The sequence below is a fragment of the Oncorhynchus gorbuscha genome, linkage group LG03 (genome assembly GCF_021184085.1).
Source record: "Oncorhynchus gorbuscha isolate QuinsamMale2020 ecotype Even-year linkage group LG03, OgorEven_v1.0, whole genome shotgun sequence".
NCBI classification, from domain to species: Eukaryota; Metazoa; Chordata; class Actinopteri; order Salmoniformes; family Salmonidae; genus Oncorhynchus; species Oncorhynchus gorbuscha.
The window spans coordinates 15216630-15238717 of NC_060175.1; the positions used below are offsets into that span (position 1 = coordinate 15216630).

Genomic DNA, 22088 nt, shown 5'->3' on the forward strand with positions numbered 1-22088 from the left:
AAATTCATTAGACACTAATCTATGCATTTCACGTGACCGGGAAAACAGATATATCTGTTGGTCACAGGTATCTTTAAAAAAAAGGTAGGGGTTGTGGATCAGAAAACCAGTCAGTACCTGGTGGGACCACCATTTGCCTCATGCAGAGCGACACATCTCCTTCACATAGAGTTGATCAGGCTGCTGATTGTGACCTGTTGAATGTTGTCCCACTCCTCTTCAATGGTTATGTGGAGTTGCTAGATATTTGCGGGAACAGGAACAAGGTGTCGTACAGGTCGATCCAGATTGTCACAAACATGCGCCATGGAAGAACTGGTACATTTTCAGCTTTCAGGAATTGTGTACAGATCCCTGAGACGTGGGGCCATGCATTATGATGCTGAAACATGAGGTGATGGCGGCGGATGAATGGCACGACAATGGGTTTCGGGAACTTGTCACGGTATCTCTGTGCATTCAAATTGCCATCGATAAAATGCAATTGTGTCCATAGCTTATGCCTGCCTATACCATAACCCTACTGTAACCATGGGTCACTCTGTTCATGATGCCATACATGCTGTCTGCCATCTGCCCGGTACAGTTGAAACTGAGATTCATCCATGAAGAGCACACTTCTCCAGCATGCCAGTGGCCCTCTAAGGAGAGTATTTGCCCACTGATGTCGGTTACGACGCCGAACTGCAGTCCGTTCAAGACCCTGGTGATTACGCCGAGCACGTAGATGAGCTTCCCTGAGACGCTTTCTGACAGTTTTGCAAACCCACAGTATCATCAGCTGTCCAGGTGGCTGGTCTGAGACAATCCTGCAGGTGGATAAGGTGGATGTGGAGGTCCTGGGCTGGTATGGTTACACGTGGTCTGTGTTTATGAGGCCGGTTGGACATACTGATAAATTCTCTAAAATGATGTTGGAGGTGGCTTATGGTAGAGAAATGAATGTTCAATTCTCTGGCAACGGCTCTACTAGACATTCCTGCAGTTAGCATGCCAATTGCACTCTCCCTCAACTTGAGACATCTGTGGCATTGTGATGTGAAAAACTTTATTGACCCCCAGCACAAGGTGCACCTGTGTAATGATCATGCTGTTTAATTAGCTTCTTGATATGCCACACCAGTCAGATAGATGGATTTTTTTGGCAAAGGAGAAATGCTAAATAACAGGGATGTAAACAAATTTGTACACAAAATTTGAGAGAAATACGTTTTTTTGTGGATATGGAACTGTTCTGGGATCTTTTATTTCAGCTCATGAAACATGGGAACCACACTTCACATGCTGCATTTATTTTTTTGTTCAGTGTATATCTCCCCCACACACAATTTTACCACTGCACATTGTCAGTGTTTCGGTCAGGTTTCCTTCATGATACACCAGAGGTTATACAGTGCCTTCAGAAAGTATTCACAGCCCTTGAATTTTTCCACATTTTGTTATGGGATTAAAATGGATTTGTCATTTTTTTTCTTAACGATCTACACAAAATGTCTAACTGGAAGAAAAATTCTAACGTTTGTTAAATTATACACTACCATTCAAAAGTTTGGGGTCACTTAGAAATGCCCTTGTTACTGAAAGAAAAGCAATTTTTTTTGTCCATTAAAATAACATTAAATTGATCAGAAATACAGTGTAGACATTGTTGTAAATTACTTTTGTACCTGGAAACTGAAGATTTTTTAATGGAATATCTACATAGGTGTACAGGGGAGGCCCATTATCAGCAACCATCACTCCTATGTTCCAATGGCACGTTGTGTTAGCTAATCCACGTTTATCATTTAAAAGGCTTATTGATCATCAGAAAACCATTTTGCAATTATGTTAGCACAGCTGAAAACTTTTGTACTGATTAAAGTAGCAATACAACTGGCCTTCTTTAGACTAGTTGAGTATCTGGAGCATCAGCATTTGTGGGTTCAATTACAGGCTCAAAATGGAACAAATAACTTTCTTCTGAAACTCGTCAGTCTCTTCTTGTTCTGAGAAATGCTGGCTATTCCATGTGAGAAATTGCCAAGAAATTCAAGATCTCGTACAACGCTGTGTACTACTCCATTCACAGAACAGCGCAAACTGTCTCTAACCAGAATAGAAAGAGGAGAGGGAGGCCCCGGTGCACAACTGAGCAAGAGGACAAGTACATTAGAGTGTCTAGTTTGAGAAACAGACGCCTCACAAGTCCTCAACTGGCAGCTCCACTAAAAAGTACCCGCAAAACAACAGTCTCAATGTCAACAGTGAAGAGGCTACTCCGGGAAGAAAAAGCCATATCTCAGACTGGCCAATAAAAATTTAATATTAAGATGGGCAAAAGACCACAGCCACTGGACAGAAGAACTCTGCCTAGAAGGTCAGCATCCCGGAGATGCCTCTTCACTGTTGACGTTGAGACTGGTGTTTTGCGGGTATTATTTAATGAAGCTGCCAGTTGAGGACTTGTGAGACGTTTGTTTCTCAAATGTGCTTTTCTTTGAAAAACAAGGACATTTCTAAATGACCCCAAACTTTTGAACGGTAGTATTTATAAAAATAAAACACTAAAATACAGTATCTTGATTAGATACTGTAAGCATTCAACCCCCAATACATGTTAGAATCACCTTTGGCAGCAATTACAGCTGAGAGTCTTTCATAGTAAGTCTCTAAGAGCTTGCCACAGCTGGATTGTGCAACATTTTCTCATTATTCTTTCCTAAATTATTAAAGCTCTGTCAAATTGGTTGTTGATCATTGCTAGGCAACCATTTTCAAAACTGTAACTCTGCTACTCCGGAACATTCTCTGTCTTCTTGGTACGCAACTCCAGTGTAGATGTGGCCTTGTGTTTTAGGTTATTTTCCTGCTGAAAGGTGAATTAATCTCCCAGTGAATCACACCAGCCTTCACTTTGGCTCCCCCTTCTGTCCAGCTCAGGCGTTCGGCGTCGCCTTCCTTCTAGCTTCTGCCGAACCTGCTGCTGGTAAATGCCCTTCACTCTCCTAGTTTTTCCTGAGTGTTTTAGCAGTTTGCACTATCGCAGTGACTTTGATTTAGCTTTCCAAGTATTAGTAGCCATATTATAAGATCAACATTTGCAAAACAACTAGTTTTCATAACTCTGAATATCCTTGTAATTTTTGTCCAAAATGAAAAGGTATGCTGTCGTACAAGGTTAGTAGCTACATTTTACGATATATACATGGTTTCCGGATACTTCCGTAAAGCCAAGCTCATTGGTTATCTAGCTAGCTTTGTTTGATCCCGGTTGGTGCTTATTTGACAAAGATACAGCCGTTCAAGTGATGGCCGTCGGCGACGTCGGCGTGCCATGAAGGCTTCGCTCTGACCAAATATGGTGTCCTATAGGATACTACACCCCTAATGATATAGCAAAGTCTTGTTATGTTCTAGGATCTCTGAGGAATACATACGAACGTGATTTCACTTGTTGATACAACATTTAGGGTGAGATTTTCACAGATTCCTTTCTTTGCAAATTGAACGAGTAGAAATACAAAATCAATTGTGCAAGCTATATGGACCTTTTTAGGATATGAAATAACAAAACAACACTTCACGGTATCTCTGGAACCCTTTGGATGATAAATCAGAGCAAGATTTCAGAATGTAAGTACACATTTCACCTTCAGTGGTGAATTTATCAAACCTATCGCGGTGAAAAGTGTTTTGTTAGGAGCTCTCCTCAAAAATAGCATAGTATTTTTTTTGCAGTAATAGCTAGTGTAAATTGGACAGTGCAGTTATATTAACAGGAATTTAAGCTTTCAGCCGATATAAGACACTTATATGTACCGACATTTGTTGTTTCTCTAAAATATGCGATCTTGACAACACGCTGCATGAATTACAACATACCCATAACATGAAACCACCACAATGCTTGAGGGTAGGCAACAACACATACGCCACACTGACCCTCAACACGGGGGCCCCTCAGGGGTGTGTGCTTAGTCCCTTCGTGTACTCCCTGTTCACCCAAGACTACGTGGCCGCGCACGACTCCAACAACATCATTAAGTTTGCACGACGGTGGAAGGCCTGATAACCGACGATGATGAGACCGGCTACAGGGATCACTGCTCGACTGAGGGACCTTACAGATAATTGGATGTGTGGGGTACAGAGAGGTAGTTATTCAAAAACCATGAGTCCATGCAACTTTTTATGTGACCTGTTAAGCACATTACTCCTGAACGTGTTTAGGCTTGCCATTACAAAGGGGTTGAATACTTATTGACTCAACATTTCAGTTTTTAACTTTAAACTAATATGTAAAAATATTTAAAAAACATAATTCAACTTTGACATTATGGGGTATTGTGTGTAGACCAATTTTAAATTCAGGCTGTAACACAACAAAATGTGCAAAAAATAAAGGGGTGTGAATACTTTCTGAAGGCTCTGTAAATGGCCTTACATTTCAGTGATGCCTTCATATGCCAGCTATATGTTTTGGGATTTATATAGTTAATTATTGCATACACGTTTTATACAGATCGGAATAGGTGAGAAACAAAGTAGAACTACCTTGGTTCCTAAAGGACATATTAAAAACTCCAATGCGCTACAAGGTGCCTTTTCTTTCAGTTGCCTATTTATTATCTTTATGGTTGATATTATCCAAAAAGAAAAATGTGAAGACTATGACAAAAATCAACATGTTGGACGAGCCTTGGAGTCTGGGATCTAAAGATCATAGTCATTTGGTTGAATCTATTGTAACACTTTAATTCAAGGTGTGTGTCACGCCCTGACATTAGAGAGACATTTTATTTCTCTATTTGGTTAGGTCAGGGTGTGATTAGGGTGGGCATTCTATGTTTCCTATTTCTTTGTTTTTGGCTGAGTGTGGTTCCCAATCAGAGGCAACTGTCTATCGTTGTCTCTGATTGGGAATCATACTTGGGTAGCCTTTTTCCCACCTGTGTTTTGTGGGTAGTTATTTTCTGTTTAGTGTCTACACCTGACAGAACAGTTTGTTTTTTCACTTTGTTCGAGTGTTTTTGAGTAATAAAGAATCATGAACACTTACCACGCTGCGTTTTGTCCATGCCTTCCGACGAGAGACGTTACAGTGTGACTATACATTTCTTACAAACCACAATTCATTAATTTGTTCACCATTTGTAAGCTGTTGTAAATTATTGTTATTTGTCAATGTATTTTTTTTTACATTTGTAAGTAACTGTTGTATTTAGGCTACAAACAATTTTATGAGTGAGATCAGATTTCAATGATTAGCCAACTGTACAATCCTAAGAAAAGACTTTAATAATCAGACATTAAAAGAAAGTATTTTCGAATCTACCTCAAGAAGATACCTTTTTAAATGTGTTTTCTTACCTGTGACGGAGACGTATGTATATTAGCCAGCCCAGGAATCAGTGAAGCACAACAGTGAAGGAAGGAGAAAATCCAGCTATCCCTATTAGAAAAAGAGGGATTTTACTGCATAATTATGCACCCTGACACAATTAAAGCCACATTCATTCATGCACTGTCTTATTCACTGTCAGAAGGAAATCCATAGAGGTTTTCACTAGCGATTGTTAGCAGCTGTAGTCTGTCATAAATGTCATCACCAAGGCCCTAGACTAGAATTACCCCATGGTATTAATCAACAGTAGCACGGGTAGCCTAATAAATTGCACCCTATTTACCATTTAGGACACTACTTTGACCAAGGCTCATAGGGCTCTGGTCAAAAGTGGTGCACTATGTAGGGAATAGCGTGCCTTTTGGGACGCTACCAGGTTGTCATTGTACATTCTAGTGGGGTGCTCCACTACAATTACTCCATTAACCAGCCTGCACCATTCCTCTAGGTCGGCTTAAATTACAGTCTTGTTACGACGAGTCTCCCACTAGTTAAAGATGGAATAGATGTTTATTTTTATGAAAACCGTTCAATATTTGAAATGGCTAAGAATCATGCATGCTGTGAAACATAGCGATTGAATTGGAGTAAAACATCTGTTATGAGCTTCCACCCTTATCTCTTGATGCTGTAGCTGTCGTGAGCATAACAGCTTTTTGAATCGATTAGGGTTTTCCGAATAAAGGTTGCCAATCTGTTCCCTCTCACTTCCTTTCTCTCTTACTCACCTCCTGTGTCTCCCCACCCCTGCTCCCCTCTCCCCCACCTTTCCCTACCTATCCCATGCCCACTCTTCTACCCCCTCTCTCCCACCCCTCCTACTCTCCTCTATCCCCATCTCCTCTCCCCCATCTCTCCCTCGTTAGGAGTACCAGGGCTCCTCTGTGCTGGGACAGTTTGTGACCCGCTTCATGCTGAGGGAGACCTCCAGCCAGCTGCTCTCTCTTCAAATGTCCCTGCAGTGTGCCATGGAGGCTGTGGAGGAGCAAAGCAGCCCTGCACCGTGAGTCACTAGTGCTCAACACACCTAAAGACTATGGCAGCACCATACTACTGAATACCCAGTCTCAAATACACAACAGCACCTCACTACATAAACAACTATGGAATTACCTCGCAACACCATTCCAGCCACAAACTCACTACTAAATAATTCTGTAGCGGTATTGTTAGCGAGGGGCAGCACATGGTGAAAGCACACCACCACATTACTAAATACTATGGCACCACCTCATTACTAAATACTATGGCACCACCTCATTACTAAATACTATGGAACCACCTCATTACTAAACACTATGGAACCACCTCATTACTAAACACTATGGAACCACCTCATTACTAAACACTATGGAACCACCTCATTACTAAATACTATGGAACCACCACATTACTAAATACTATGGCACCACCTCATTACTAAATACTATGGAACCACCACATTACTAAATACTATGGCACCACCTCATTACTAAAGACTATGGCACCACCTCATTACTAAATACTATGGAACCACCACATTACTAAATACTATGGCACCACCTCATTACTAAAGACTATGGCACCACCTCATTACTAAATACTATGGCACCACATCACTACTAAATTCTATGGCACCACCTCATTACTAAATACTATGGAACCACCTCATTACTAAACACTATGGAACCACCTCATTACTAAATACTATGGCACCACCTCAATACTAAATACTATGGCACCACCTCATTACTAAGTACTATGGTACCATCTCACTACTAACTACTTTGGCACCACCTCATTACTAAATACTATGGAACCACCTCATTACTAAATACTATGGAACCACCTCATTACTAAACACTATGGCACCACCTCATTACTAAGTAATATGGCACCATCTAACTACTATGGCACCACCTCATTACTAAATACTATGGCACCACTTCATTACTAAATACTATGGCACCACTCCATTACTAAATACTATGGCACCACCTCATTACTAAATACTATGGAACCACCTCATTACTAAACACTATGGAACCGCCTCATTACTAAATACTATGGCACCATATCACTACTAAATACTATGGCACCACCTCATTACTAAATACTATGGAACTACCTCATTACTAAATACTATGGCACCACCTCATTACTAAATACTATGGCACCACATCACTACTAAATACTATGGCACCACCTCATTACTAAATACTATGACATCACCTCGTTACTAAACATTATGGCACCACCTCGTTACTAAACACTATGGCACCACCTCGTTACTAAATACTATGGCACCACCTCATTACTAAATACTATGGCACCACCTTTTTGTCCTCCTTTCTGTTAATCTGTGGTAGTCCTCTATGTGCTACAGTGCCCTTTCGGGCTGCTAACTGGCCCAGCAGTAGAAGTGTCCCAGTCATACACTCCTTCTGCTCTGTCAGCGGGACAGGCAGGCACACAGAGTCTTAACTTGCTGGAGAAAACAATGTTTCTCCACCCATCTACTCTCTCACACAAATCCACACACAGAGACACCCACAGACTCAGATGCACATGCACACACAATTTACTCTGTTACACACATATATAAACACACACACTTAATCTATGAATGGTTAGGGTCAGCCCTGAGCAGTCAACACCATGTCCTACACTTCCCAGGGGGATAATTACAATGTTGGGCTTTTCATTTGGAATTGGAACTATCCACAAAATCGCTTTCACCCTTTGTTGTGTTTTGGTTGGACCAATGTACTGCTGCTGCCTACCGTCTACTGCCTACCGTCTACTGCTGCTTCCATTTATCGCTGCTACTGTCTACTGCTGCTACATCTATTGCTACTACTGCCTACTGATGCTACCTTCTACTGTCTGATGCTATCGCCTACTGGCTTCTACTGCTACTGGCTTCTACTGCTACTGTCTACTGCTGCTACGTCTATTGCTACGACTGCCTACTGATGCTACCTTCTACTGTCTGATGCTATCGTCTACTGTCTACTGCTGCTACTGGCTTCTCCTGCTACTGGCTTCTACTGCTACTGTCGACTGCTGCTACTGGCTTCTACTGCTACTGTCTACTGCTGCTTCCGCCTACTGCTGCTACTGGCTTCTACTGCTGCTACTGGCTTCTACTGCTACTGTCTACTGCTGCTTCCACCTACTGCTGCTACCATCTACTGTGTAATGCTGCTCCTGTCTACTGATGCTACTGCCTACCTTTTACTGCTGCTATCACCTGCTCCTGCTTCCGTCTACTACTGCTACCGTCTACTGCTGCTACCGCCTACTGCTACCATCTGCAACCACTGCTGCTCCAGTCTACTGTCTACTGATGCTACGGCCTACCATTTACTGCTGCTATCGCCTGCTCCTGCTTCGGCCGACTGCTGCTACCGCCGACTGCTGCTACCGCCGACTGCTGCTACCGCCTACTGCTGCTATCGCCTGCTCCTGCTTCTGTCTACTGCTGCTTCCGTCTGCTACCACCTACCGCTGCTACAGTCTGTTTACTGCTGTTACTGCCTATTGCTGCTACCGTCTACTGCTGATCCTGTCTACTGCTGCTACCGTCTTTTGCTGCGACCTCCTACTGCTGCTACCATCTACCGTCTACTATCATCTACCATCTACTGCTGTTACTGCATACTGCTGCTATAATCTACCTTCTACTGCTGTTACCGCATACTGCTGCTATCATCTACCGTCTACTGCTGTTACCGCATACTGCTGCTACCATCTACCTTCTACTGCTGTTACCGTATACTGCTGCAATCATCTACCGTCTACTGCTGTTACCGCATACTGCTGCTATCATCTACCATCTACTGCTGTTACCGCATACTGCTGCTATCATCTACCGTCTACTGCTGCTACCATCTACCGTCTACTGCTGTTACCGCATACTGCTGCTATCATCTACAGTCTACTGCTGTTACCGCATACTGCTGCTATCATCTACCGTCTACTGCTGTTACCGCATACTGCTGCTACCATCTACCTTCTGCTGTTACCGCATACTGCTGCTATCATCTACCGTCTACTGCTACCATCTACCGTCTACTGCTGTTACCGCATACTGCTGCTATCATCTACCGTCTACTGCTGTTACGGCATACTGCTGCTATCATCTACCGTCTACTGCTGTCACCGCATACTGCTGCTATCATCTACCGCATACTGCTGCTATCATCTACCGCATACTGCTGCTATCATCTACCGTCTACTGCTGCTACCATCTACCGCATACTGCTGCTACCATCTACCGTCTACTGCTGCTACCATCTACCACATACTGCTGCTGTCATCTACCGCATACTGCTGCTGTCATCTACCGTCTACTGCTGCTATCATCTACCGTCTACTGCTGCTATCATCTACCGTCTACTGCTGCTATTATCTACCGTGTACTGCTGCTACCGTCTACTGCTGTTACTGCATACTGCTGCTATCATCTACCGTCTACTGCTGCTATCATCTACCGTCTACTGCTGCTATCATCTACTGTCTACTGCTGTTTCCGCATACTGCTGCTATCATCTACCGTCTACTGCTGTTTCCGCATACTGCTGCTATCATCTACCGTCTACTTCTGTTACCGCATACTGCTGCTATCATCTACCGTCTACTGCTGCTATCATCTACCGTCTACTGCTGCTATCATCTACCGTCTACTGCTGTTTCTGCATACTGCTGCTATCATCTACCGTCTACTGCTGTTTCCGCATACTGCTGCGATCATCTACCGTCTACTGCTGTTACCGCATACTGCTGCTATCATCTACCGTCTACTGCTGCTATCATCTACCGTCTACTGCTGCTATTATCTACCGCCTACTGCTGTTATCATCTACCGCATACTGCTGCTATCATCTACCGTCTACTGCTGCTATCATCTACCGTCTACTGCTGCTACCATCTACCGCATACTGCTGCTACCATCTACCGTCTACTGCTGCTACCGTCTACTGCTGCTATCATCTACCGTCTACGGCTGCTACCATCTACCGCATACTGCTGCTACCATCTACCGTCTACTGCTGCTATCATCTACCGTCTACTGCTGCTATCATCTACCGTCTACTGCTGCTATCATCTACCGTCTTCTGCTGTTTCTGCATACTGCTGCTATCATCTACCGTCTACTGCTGTTTCTGCATACTGCTGCTATCATCTACCGTCTACTGCTGTTTCTGCATACTGCTGCTATCATCTACCGTCTACTGCTGTTTCCGCATACTGCTGCGATCATCTACCGTCTACTGCTGTTACCGCATACTGCTGCTATCATCTACCGTCTACTGCTGCTATCATCTACCGTCTACTGCTGCTATCATCTACAGTCTACTGCTGCTATCATCTACCGTCTACTGCTGCTATCATCTACAGTCTACTGCTGCGATCATCTACCGTCTACTGCTGTTACCGCATACTGCTGCTATCATCTACAGTCTACTGCTGCTATCATCTACCGTCTACTGCTGCTATCATCTACCGTCTACTGCTGCTATCATCTACCGTCTACTGCTGCTATTATCTACCGCCTACTGCTGTTATCATCTACCGCATACTGCTGCTATCATCTACCGCATACTGCTGCTATCATCTACCGCATACTGCTGCTATCATCTACCGCATACTGCTGCGATCATCTACCGTCTACTGCTGTTACCGCATACTGCTGCTATCATCTACAGTCTACTGCTGCTATCATCTACCGTCTACTGCTGCTATCATCTACAGTCTACTGCTGCTATCATCTACAGTCTACTGCTGCTATCATCTACCGTCTACTGCTGCTATCATCTACAGTCTACTGCTGTTACCGCATACTGCTGCTATCATCTACAGTCTACTGCTGCTATCATCTACCGTCTACTGCTGCTATCATCTACCGTCTACTGCTGCTATCATCTACAGTCTACTGCTGCTATCATCTACCGTCTACTGCTGCTATCATCTACAGTCTACTGCTGCGATCATCTACCGTCTACTGCTGTTACCGCATACTGCTGCTATCATCTACAGTCTACTGCTGCTATCATCTACAGTCTACTGCTGCTATCATCTACCGTCTACTGCTGCTATCATCTACCGTCTACTGCTGCTATTATCTACCGCCTACTGCTGTTATCATCTACCGCATACTGCTGCTATCATCTACCGCATACTGCTGCTATCATCTACCGCATACTGCTGCTACCATCTACCGCATACTGCTGCTACCATCTACCGCATACTGCTGCTACCATCTACCGCATACTGCTGCTATCATCTACCGTCTACTGCTGCTATCATCTACCGCATACTGCTGCAATCATCTACCGTCTACTGCTGCTATCATCTACCGTCTACTGCTGTTACCGCATACTGCTGCTATCATCTAACATCTACTGCTGTTACTTCATACTGCTGCTACCTGCTACCGTCTTCTGCTGCTACCGTCTACTGCTGCTACGACTGTCTACTGCTGCTACCGCATACTGTCTACTGCTGCTACCGCATACTGCTGCTACAGTCTACTGCTGCTACCGTCTACTGCTGCTACCGTCTACTGTCTACTGCTGCTACTGCTGCTACCACCTACTGCTGCTACCATCTACCGTCTACTGCTGTTACCGCATACTGCTGCTATCATCTACCGTCTACTGCTGTTACCGCATACTGCTGCTACCATCTACCGTCTACTTCTGTTACCGCATACTGCTGCTATCATCTACCGTCTACTGCTGTTTCCGCATACTGCTGCTATCATCTACCGTCTACTGCTGTTTCCGCATACTGCTGCTATCATCTACCGTCTACTGCTGTTACAGCATACTGCTACTATCATCTACCGTCTACTGCTGCTATCATCTACCGTCTACTGCTGCTATCATCTACTGCTGCTATCATCTACCGTCTACTGCTGCTATCATCTACCGTCTACTGCTGTTTCCACATACTGCTGCTATCATCTACCGTCTACTGCTGTTTCCGCATACTGCTGCTATCATCTACCGTCTACTGCTGTTACAGCATACTGCTGCTATCATCCACCGTATACTGCTGCTACCGTCTACTGCTGCTACCATCTACCGTCTACTGCTGCTATCATCTACCGCATACTGCTGCTACCATCTACCGTCTATTGCTGCTACCGTCTACGGCTGCTACCATCTACCGCATACTGCTGCTGTCATCTACCGTCAACTGCTGCTATCATCTACCGTCTACTGCTGCTATCATCTACCGTCTACTGCTGCTATCATCTACCGTCTACTGCTGCTATCATCTACCGTCTACTGCTGCTATCATCTACCGTCTACTGCTGCTATCATCTACCGTCTACTGCTGCTATCATCTACCGTCTACTGCTGTTTCCACATACTGCTGCTATCATCTACCGTCTACTGCTGTTTCCGCATACTGCTGCTATCATCTACCGTCTACTGCTGTTACCGCATACTGCTGCTATCATCTACCGTCTACTGCTGTTACAGCATACTGCTACTATCATCTACCGTCTACTGCTGCTATCATCTACCGTCTACTGCTGCTATCATCTACTGCTGCTATCATCTACCGTCTACTGCTGCTATCATCTACCGTCTACTGCTGTTTCCGCATACTGCTGCTATCATCTACCGTCTACTGCTGTTTCCGCATACTGCTGCTATCATCTACCGTCTACTGCTGTTTCCGCATACTGCTGCTATCATCTACCGTCTACTGCTGCTATCATCTACCCTCTACTGCTGCTATCATCTACCGTCTACTTCTGCTACCATCTACCTTCTACTGCTGTTACCGCATACTGCTGCTATCATCTACCGTCTACTGCTGTTACCGCATACTGCTGCAACCATCTACCGTCTACTGCTGTTACCGCATACTGCTGCTATCATCTACCGTCTACTGCTGCTATCATCTACCGTCTACTGCTGCTATCATCTACCGTCTACTGCTGTTACCGCATACTGCTGCTATCATCTACCATCTACTGCTGTTACTTCATACTGCTGCTACCTGCTACCGTCTTCTGCTGCTACCGTCTACTGCTGCTACTACTGTCTACTGCTGCTACCACATACTGCTGCTACCGTCTACTGCTGCTACCGTCTACTGTCTACTGCTGCTACTGCTGCTACCACCTACTGCTTCTACCATCTACCGTCTACTGCTGTTACCTCATACTGCTGCTATCATCTACCGTCTACTGCTGTTACCACATACTGCTGCTACCATCTACCTTCTACTGCTGCTATCATCTACCGTCTACTGCTGTTACCACATACTGCTGCTACCATCTACCTTCTACTGCTGTTACCGCATACTGCTGCTACCATCTACCTTCTACTGCTGCTACCATCTACCGTCTACTGCTGTTACCGCATACTGCTGCTACCATCTACCGTCTATTGCTGTTACCGCATACTGCTGCTATCATCCACCGTATACTGCTGCTACAGTCTACTGCTGCTACCGTCTACTGCTGCTACCATCTACCGTCTACTGCTGCTATCATCTACCGCATACTGCTGCTACCATCTACCGTCTATTGCTGCTACCGTCTACTGCTGCTACCATCTCCGTCAACTGCTGCTATCATCTACCGTCTACTGCTGCTATCATCTACCGTCTACTGCTGCTATCATCTACCGTCTACTGCTGCTACCATCTACCGTCTACTGCTGTTACCGCATACTGCTGCTATTATCTACCGTCTACTGCTGTTACCGCATACTGCTGCTACCGTCTACTGCTGTTACCACATACTGCTGCTACCATCTACCGTCTACTGCTGTTACCACATACTGCTGCTATCATCTACCGTCTACTGCTGTTACCGCATACTGCTGCTATCATCTACCGTCTACTGCTGTTACCGCATACTGCTGCTATCATCTACCGTCTACTGCTGTTACCGCATACTGCTGCTATCATCTACCGCATACTGCTGCTATCATCTATCATCTACTGCTGCTATCATCTACCGTCTACTGCTGCTATCATCTACCGTCTACTGCTGCTGTCATCTACCGTCTACTGCTGTTACCGCATACTACTGCTGTTACCTCATACTGCTGCTATCATCTACCGTCTACTGCTGCTATCATCTACCGTCTACTGCTGCTATCAACTACCGTCTACTGCTGCTATTATCTACCGTCTACTGCTGCTACCGTCTACTGCTGTTACCGCATACTGCTGCTATCATCTACCGTCTACTGCTGCTATCATCTACCGTCTACTGCTGCTATCATCTACCGTCTACTGCTGTTTCCGCATACTGCTGCTATCATCTACCGTCTACTGCTGTTACCGCATACTGCTGCTATCATCTACCGTCTACTGCTGCTACCATCTACCGTCTACTGCTGCTACCATCTACCGTCTACTGCAGCTACCATCTACCGCCTACTGCTGCTATCATCTACCGCCTACTGCTGCTATCATCTACCGCATACTGCTGCTATCATCTACCGTCTACTGCTGCTATCATCTACCGCCTACTGCTGCTATCATCTACCGCATACTGCTGTTACCGCATACTGCTGCTATCATCTACAGTCTACTGCTGCTATCATCTACCGCCTACTGCTGCTATCAACTACCGTCTACTGCTGCTATTATCTACCGTCTACTGCTGCTACCGTCTACTGCTGTTACCGCATACTGCTGCTATCATCTACCGTCTACTGCTGCTATCATCTACCGTCTACTGCTGCTATCATCTACCGTCTACTGCTGTTACCGCATACTGCTGCTATCATCTACCGTCTACTGCTGCTATCATCTACCGTCTACTGCTGCTATCATCTACCGTCTACTGCTGCTATCATCTACCGTCTTCTGCTGCTACCGTCTACTGCTGCTACCATCTACCGTCTACTGCTGCTACCATCTACCGTCTACTGCTGCTATCATCTACCGTCTTCTGCTGCTACCATCTACTGCTGCTACCATCTACCGTCTACTGCTGCTACCGTCTACTGCTGCTACCGTCTACTGTCTACTGCTGCTACTGCTGCTACCACCTACTGCTGCTACCGTCTACTGTCTACTGCTGCTACCACCTACTGCTGCTACCATCTACTGTCTATTGCTGCTACCGTCTACTGCTGCTACCGTCTACTGCTGCTACCGTCTACTGTCTACTGCTGCTACCGTCTACTGCTGCTACCGTCTACTGTCTACTGCTGCTACTGCTGCTACCACCTACTGCTGCTACCATCTACTGTCTACTGCTGCTACCGTCTACTGCTGCTACCATCTACTGTCTACTGCTGCTACCGTCTACTGCTGCTACCGTCTACTGCTGCTACCGTCTACTGTCTACTGCTGCTACTGCTGCTACCACCTACTGCTGCTACCATCTACTGTCTACTGCTGCTACCACCTACTGCTGCTACCATCTACCGTCTACTGCTGCTACCGTCTACTGTCTACTGCTGCTACTGCTGCTACCGTCTACTGCTGCTACCGTCTACTGCTGCTACCGTCTACTGTCTACTGCTGCTACTGCTGCTACCGTCTACTGCTGCTACCGTCTACTGCTGCTACCGTCTACTGTCTACTGCTGCTACTGCTGCTACCACCTACTGCTGCTACCATCTACTGTCTACTGCTGCTACCGTCTACTGCTGCTACCATCTACTGTCTACTGCTGCTACCGTCTACTGCTGCTACCATCTACTGTCTGCTGCTGCTACTGTCTACTGCTGCTACTGCTGCTACCACCTACTGCTGCTACCATCTACTGTCTACTGCTGCTACCATCTACTGCTGCTACCATCTACTGTCTACTGCTGCTACCGTCTACTGCTGCTACCGTCTACTGCTGCTACCGCCTTCTGCTGCTACCATCTACTGCTGCTACCGTCTACTGCTGCTACCGCATACTGATGCTACGGCCTGCTGCTGCTGCTAAAACCTACCGGTGCTACCGCCTACCGTCTACTGCCTACCGTCTACTGCCTACCGTCTACTGCCTACCGTCTAATGCCTACCATCTACCATCATCATTCTCCACTATTCTCTTCTTCTCTGAATGTTATTCCTCTTCTCTTCGTTCCCTGTGACCAGTGCCATCCCTCCCTTTCACACTTCTCTGACAGTCGTTTTGATGTTTATTCCTCTTCCTTTTCTGGTTCTGTCTGTTTTCAGGAGAGAGGTGAAGGTGGTGGAGCATCCCTCGGCGCAGAGGAACAGCAGGCGATGTGGCCGCAAGGTTCAGAAGAACATGTGCCTCTCCCCCACCGACCCCTACTCAGGCATTCTCACTACAGGTAATACCAATGCTTAATCCACACAATCCTGTGTGGCTCAGTTGGTAAGAGTGTGGCTGTTACGGAAGCCTCTTGGAGAAGGGAACGCAACACCCCGCTACATCTCAACTCCCCGTGGAGTGAAAAAGTAACAACGCCAGGGTTCTGAGTTTGATTCCCGCCAGTGTCAACAATTCAACAACAAAAAATTGCACTCACTGTTGTAAGTTAATATAAACAAACATGCCGGCTAAATTATGTTGTTGTGGTTATTGAAAAGTAAAAATGCTACTTTAGGTTTGGGGTTAGGAGTTATGGTTAGGGGTTTGGGAAAATGTGATTTTGAATGGGAACATATTTTTACTCCCCAGAAAATCCTGACAAGTAAAGGAAACGTGTGTGTGTTTCTTAGGAGTCACCATGGAGACTGATGACCACTGGTGCTCCCAGATCAACAGGCTCCAGTTGCTATTGGACAAGCTGGAGTGGCAGGTACTGGACTGTCCTGGGGATATCTCATCCTGACAACCTGAATACCTCTTGCTCTGTGCTGCTCATTCCTTTAACCAGTTCTTGACATATGTTCTCTCTTTCTCTCTCCCTCACAACTTTAAATCCCTATGCTCTCAGTCTGTCATTCTTTTACTCCCTAAGCCCTTTCTTTCGCCTGCCTGCCTATCTGTATGACTGTCTCGTTTGTCACTCAAGAGGAACCTGTACTGCAATATCAGAGCAATTCCTAACCTGCAGCACATACTGTACTGCAATATCAGAGCAATTCCTAACCTGCAGCACATACTGTACTGCAATATCAGAGCAATCCTGCGGCAGAGCACTAACCTGCAGCACATACTGTACTGCAATATCAGAGCAATTCCTAACCTGCAGCACATACTGTACTGCAATATCAGAGCAATTCCTAACCTGCAGCACATACTGTACTGCAATATCAGAGCAATTCCTAACCTGCAGCACATACTGTACTGCAATATCAGAGCAATTCCTAACCTGCAGCACATACTGTAGTGCAATATCAATCGTCACCTCACAGCGTCTCATTCCCTTTGCAGTGAGCTATTTCACCTTTAGGTTCAACTTTATACTCTACTTTAATATGATAGCTTATATTGCTCTTTCTCATGATTGAATGGAAATAGAGGGTTCTAAATGTGTGGGCAGGGGTTGAAATAAACTCTTGTCAGAATGTTTGTCAATGATACAATGTATTGGATAATTATATTATATACCGTGCATGAGATAATTATATTATAGTCAGACCTAGGTTCAAGTAGTATTTGTTTTCTTTCCGAGTGTTTTCCATTGGTTCCATTCCATCAGGAAAGCTCTGTCAAGCAGAGCTAAAGTATTTAAAAGAAAACACACGGGCCTCCCGAGTGGTGCGGAGGTCTAAGGCACTGCATCGCAGTGATCCCAGGCTGTGTCACAACCGGCCGTAACTGGGAGTCCCATAGGGCAGCGCACAATTGGCCCAGCGTTGTCCAAGTTAGGGAAGGGTTTGGCCGAAGGGGCTTTATTTGGCTCATCGTGCCCTACAACTCCTTGTGGTGGGCCGGGTGCCTGCAGGCTGGCCTCTGGGTTAAGCAGGCGGGTGTTAAGAAGTGCAGTTTGCTTGGGTCATGTTTTGTAGGATGCATGACTCAACCTTCGCTTCCCGAGCCTGTTGGGGAGTTGCAGCAATGGGACAAGATCAAAATTGGGGAGAAAAAAAGGAGTAAAATACTCAAAAAAAGAAAACACCCACTTCTTGAACTCAATGAGTTTGAGCTTTGCCAATTATAAGTAGGTTTTTAACTTTTTTTTTTTTTTTCAGAGTCCAAAATTGGAACCCCTGAAAGAAGATACACTGGCCAGTACATATAAATCTGTGAGTGATGATTGTTGTTACCTTAAATTCGATTCAGTTCAATACAACTTTATTAATACTCTTAGGGGCACCTTGGGCCACAGGGTGTCATTGGAGTTTAACAGCACAGTTATCTGATGAAAGTACACTTTAAAAGTTTAATGTTTTTTTAAAGCCAGGGTAATTCAGGATTTTACGTTGACACGTTTTTTAGTGTGCTTCAGTTTCACTGTTCCATTTTCCATGATTCATCTTGTTTTTGATTTTCAACGCGCAACCAAATGAATTCACATAGCATTCGCCCTTGGGTGACTGTACTCAGAAAACCTCCAAACTTTCAATTTCATCATTCACACATTGAGCTTCCCCTCACAGGCACAAAAAAACACTCCCCCATCTGCTCCTCAAACCTGCGTCTGTCTTTGTAGGAGCCCAGCTGTTGCCCATAGCTCAGCTGTAGGAGCTCAGAGGAGTGTTTGATGTCGTCCCTCAAACACCTTACTGTTCTTGTCTTTCTTGCACGAGCACTTTTCTTACTAGCACTGATTTAGCTGATAGCTGCTTTCTGAAAGATATGACTGACATGTTTTTGTTACCTACCTACTGTATGTTGAAGCCTTATGTATACAACGCAAGAAGGCAATTAGCTACTCAAAATGGCAATCTTGCGTACTTGCTTCAATGTATAAATTGCAGGGCTGCACCTATGTTTGTTGAGCAAATATGAGCCGTTAACTTCAATTAGCTATGTAAAATGGTATTGCATTGTGTACTCTGTAGGATAGAAAAAAGGCTTATATGGATAGTGCGACATTTTGGCAATTTTAGCCCTTTGTTCTACTGACAAAGTCAACTAACCTCGCCCTATTTACTACATACCCAGAGACAACTAACCTAGCCCTATTTACTACATACCCAGAGTCAACTAACCTAGCCCTATTTACTACATACCCAGAGACAACTAACCTAGCCCTATTTACTACATACCCAGAGACAACTAACCAAGCCCTATTTACTACTTACCCAGAGACAACTAACCTAGCCCTATTTACTACTTACCCAGAGACAACTAACCAAGCCCTATTTACTACTTACCCAGAGACAACTAACCTAGCCCTATTTACTACTTACCCAGAGACAACTAACCAAGCCCTATTTACTACATACCCAGAGACAACTAACCTAGCCCTATTTACTACATACCCAGAGACAACTAACCTAGCCCTATTTACTACATACCCAGAGACAACTAACCTAGCCCTATTTACTACTTACCCAGAGACAACTAACCTAGCCCTATTTACTACTTACCCAGAGACAACTAACCTAGCCCTATTTACTACATACCCAGAGACAACTAACCTAGCCCTATTTACTACATACCCAGAGACAATTAACCTAGCCCTTTTTACTACATACCCAGAGACAACTAACCAAGCCCTTTTTACTACATACCCAGAGACAACTAACCTAGCCCTTTTTACTACATACCCAGAGACAACTAACCTAGCCCTTTTTACTACTTACCCAGAGACAACTAACCTAGCCCTTTTTACTACATACCCAGAGACAACTAGCCAAGCCCTTTTTACTACATACCCAGAGACAATTAACCTAGCCCTTTTTACTACATACCCAGAGACAACTAACCAAGCCCTTTTTACTACATACCCAGAGACAACTAACCTAGCCCTTTTTACTACTTACCCAGAGACAACTAACCTAGCCCTTTTTACTACATACCCAGAGACAACTAACCTAGCCCTTTTTACTACTTACCCAGAGACAACTAACCTAGCCCTTTTTACTACTTACCCAGAGACAACTAACCTAGCCCTATTTACTACATACCCAGAGACAACTAACCAAGCCCTTTTTACTACTTACCCAGAGACAACTAACCTAGCCCTATTTACTACATACCCAGAGACAACTAACCTAGCCCTATTTACTACATACCCAGAGACAACTAACCTAGCCCTATTTACTACTTACCCAGAGACAACTAACCTAGCCCTATTTACTACATACCCAGAGACAACTAACCTAGCCCTATTTACTACATACCCAGAGACAACTAACCTAGCCCTATTTACTACATACCCAGAGACAACTAACCTAGCCCTATTTACTACATACCCAGAGACAACTAACCAAGCCCTTTTACTACTTACCCAGAGACAACTAACCTAGCCCTATTTACTACATACCCAGAGACAACTAACCTAGCCCTATTTACTACATACCCAGAGACAACTAACCTAGCCCTATTTACTACATACCCAGAGACAACTAACCTAGCCCTTTTTACTACTTACCCAGAGACAACTAACCTAGCCCTTTTTACTACATACCCAGAGACAACTAACCTAGCCCTTTTTACTACTTACCCAGAGACAACTAACCTAGCCCTTTTTACTACATACCCAGAGACAACTAACCAAGCCCTATTTACTACATACCCAGAGACAACTAACCTAGCCCTATTTACTACATACCCAGAGACAACTAACCTAGCCCTATTTACTACATACCCAGAGACAACTAACCTAGCCCTTTTTACTACTTACCCAGAGACAACTAACCTAGCCCTATTTACTACATACCCAGAGACAACTAACCTAGCCCTTTTTACTACTTACCCAGAGACAACTAACCTAGCCCTTTTTACTACATACCCAGAGACAACTAGCCAAGCCCTTTTTACTACATACCCAGAGACAATTAACCTAGCCCTTTTTACTACATACCCAGAGACAACTAACCAAGCCCTTTTTACTACATACCCAGAGACAACTAACCTAGCCCTTTTTACTACTTACCCAGAGACAACTAACCTAGCCCTTTTTACTACATACCCAGAGACAACTAACCTAGCCCTTTTTACTACTTACCCAGAGACAACTAACCTAGCCCTTTTTACTACTTACCCAGAGACAACTAACCTAGCCCTATTTACTACATACCCAGAGACAACTAACCAAGCCCTTTTTACTACTTACCCAGAGACAACTAACCTAGCCCTATTTACTACATACCCAGAGACAACTAACCTAGCCCTATTTACTACATACCCAGAGACAACTAACCTAGCCCTATTTACTACTTACCCAGAGACAACTAACCTAGCCCTATTTACTACATACCCAGAGACAACTAACCTAGCCCTATTTACTACATACCCAGAGACAACTAACCTAGCCCTATTTACTACATACCCAGAGACAACTAACCTAGCCCTATTTACTACATACCCAGAGACAACTAACCAAGCCCTTTTTACTACTTACCCAGAGACAACTAACCTAGCCCTATTTACTACATACCCAGAGACAACTAACCTAGCCCTATTTACTACATACCCAGAGACAACTAACCAAGCCCTTTTTACTACTTACCCAGAGACGACTAACCTAGCCCTATTTACTACATACCCAGAGACAACTAACCTAGCCCTATTTACTACATACCCAGAGACAACTAACCTAGCCCTATTTACTACATACCCAGAGACAACTAACCTAGCCCTATTTACTACATACCCAGAGACAACTAACCTAGCCCTATTTACTACATACCCAGAGACAACTAACCT

The 22088-nt window shown here is 44.6% G+C and overlaps 1 protein-coding gene across 1 annotated transcript in view; it reads left to right on the forward strand.

The window, feature by feature from the left end:
• Positions 1-22088, forward strand: part of necab3 (N-terminal EF-hand calcium binding protein 3) — an 80879-nt gene that overhangs the window by 36250 nt on the left and 22541 nt on the right. The window contains exons 6-9 of the mRNA XM_046339379.1: positions 6253-6389; positions 16529-16650; positions 17042-17121; positions 18461-18514. Coding sequence (XP_046195335.1) covers positions 6253-6389; positions 16529-16650; positions 17042-17121; positions 18461-18514 — 393 coding nt within the window. The remainder of the gene's footprint in view (positions 1-6252; positions 6390-16528; positions 16651-17041; positions 17122-18460; positions 18515-22088) is intronic.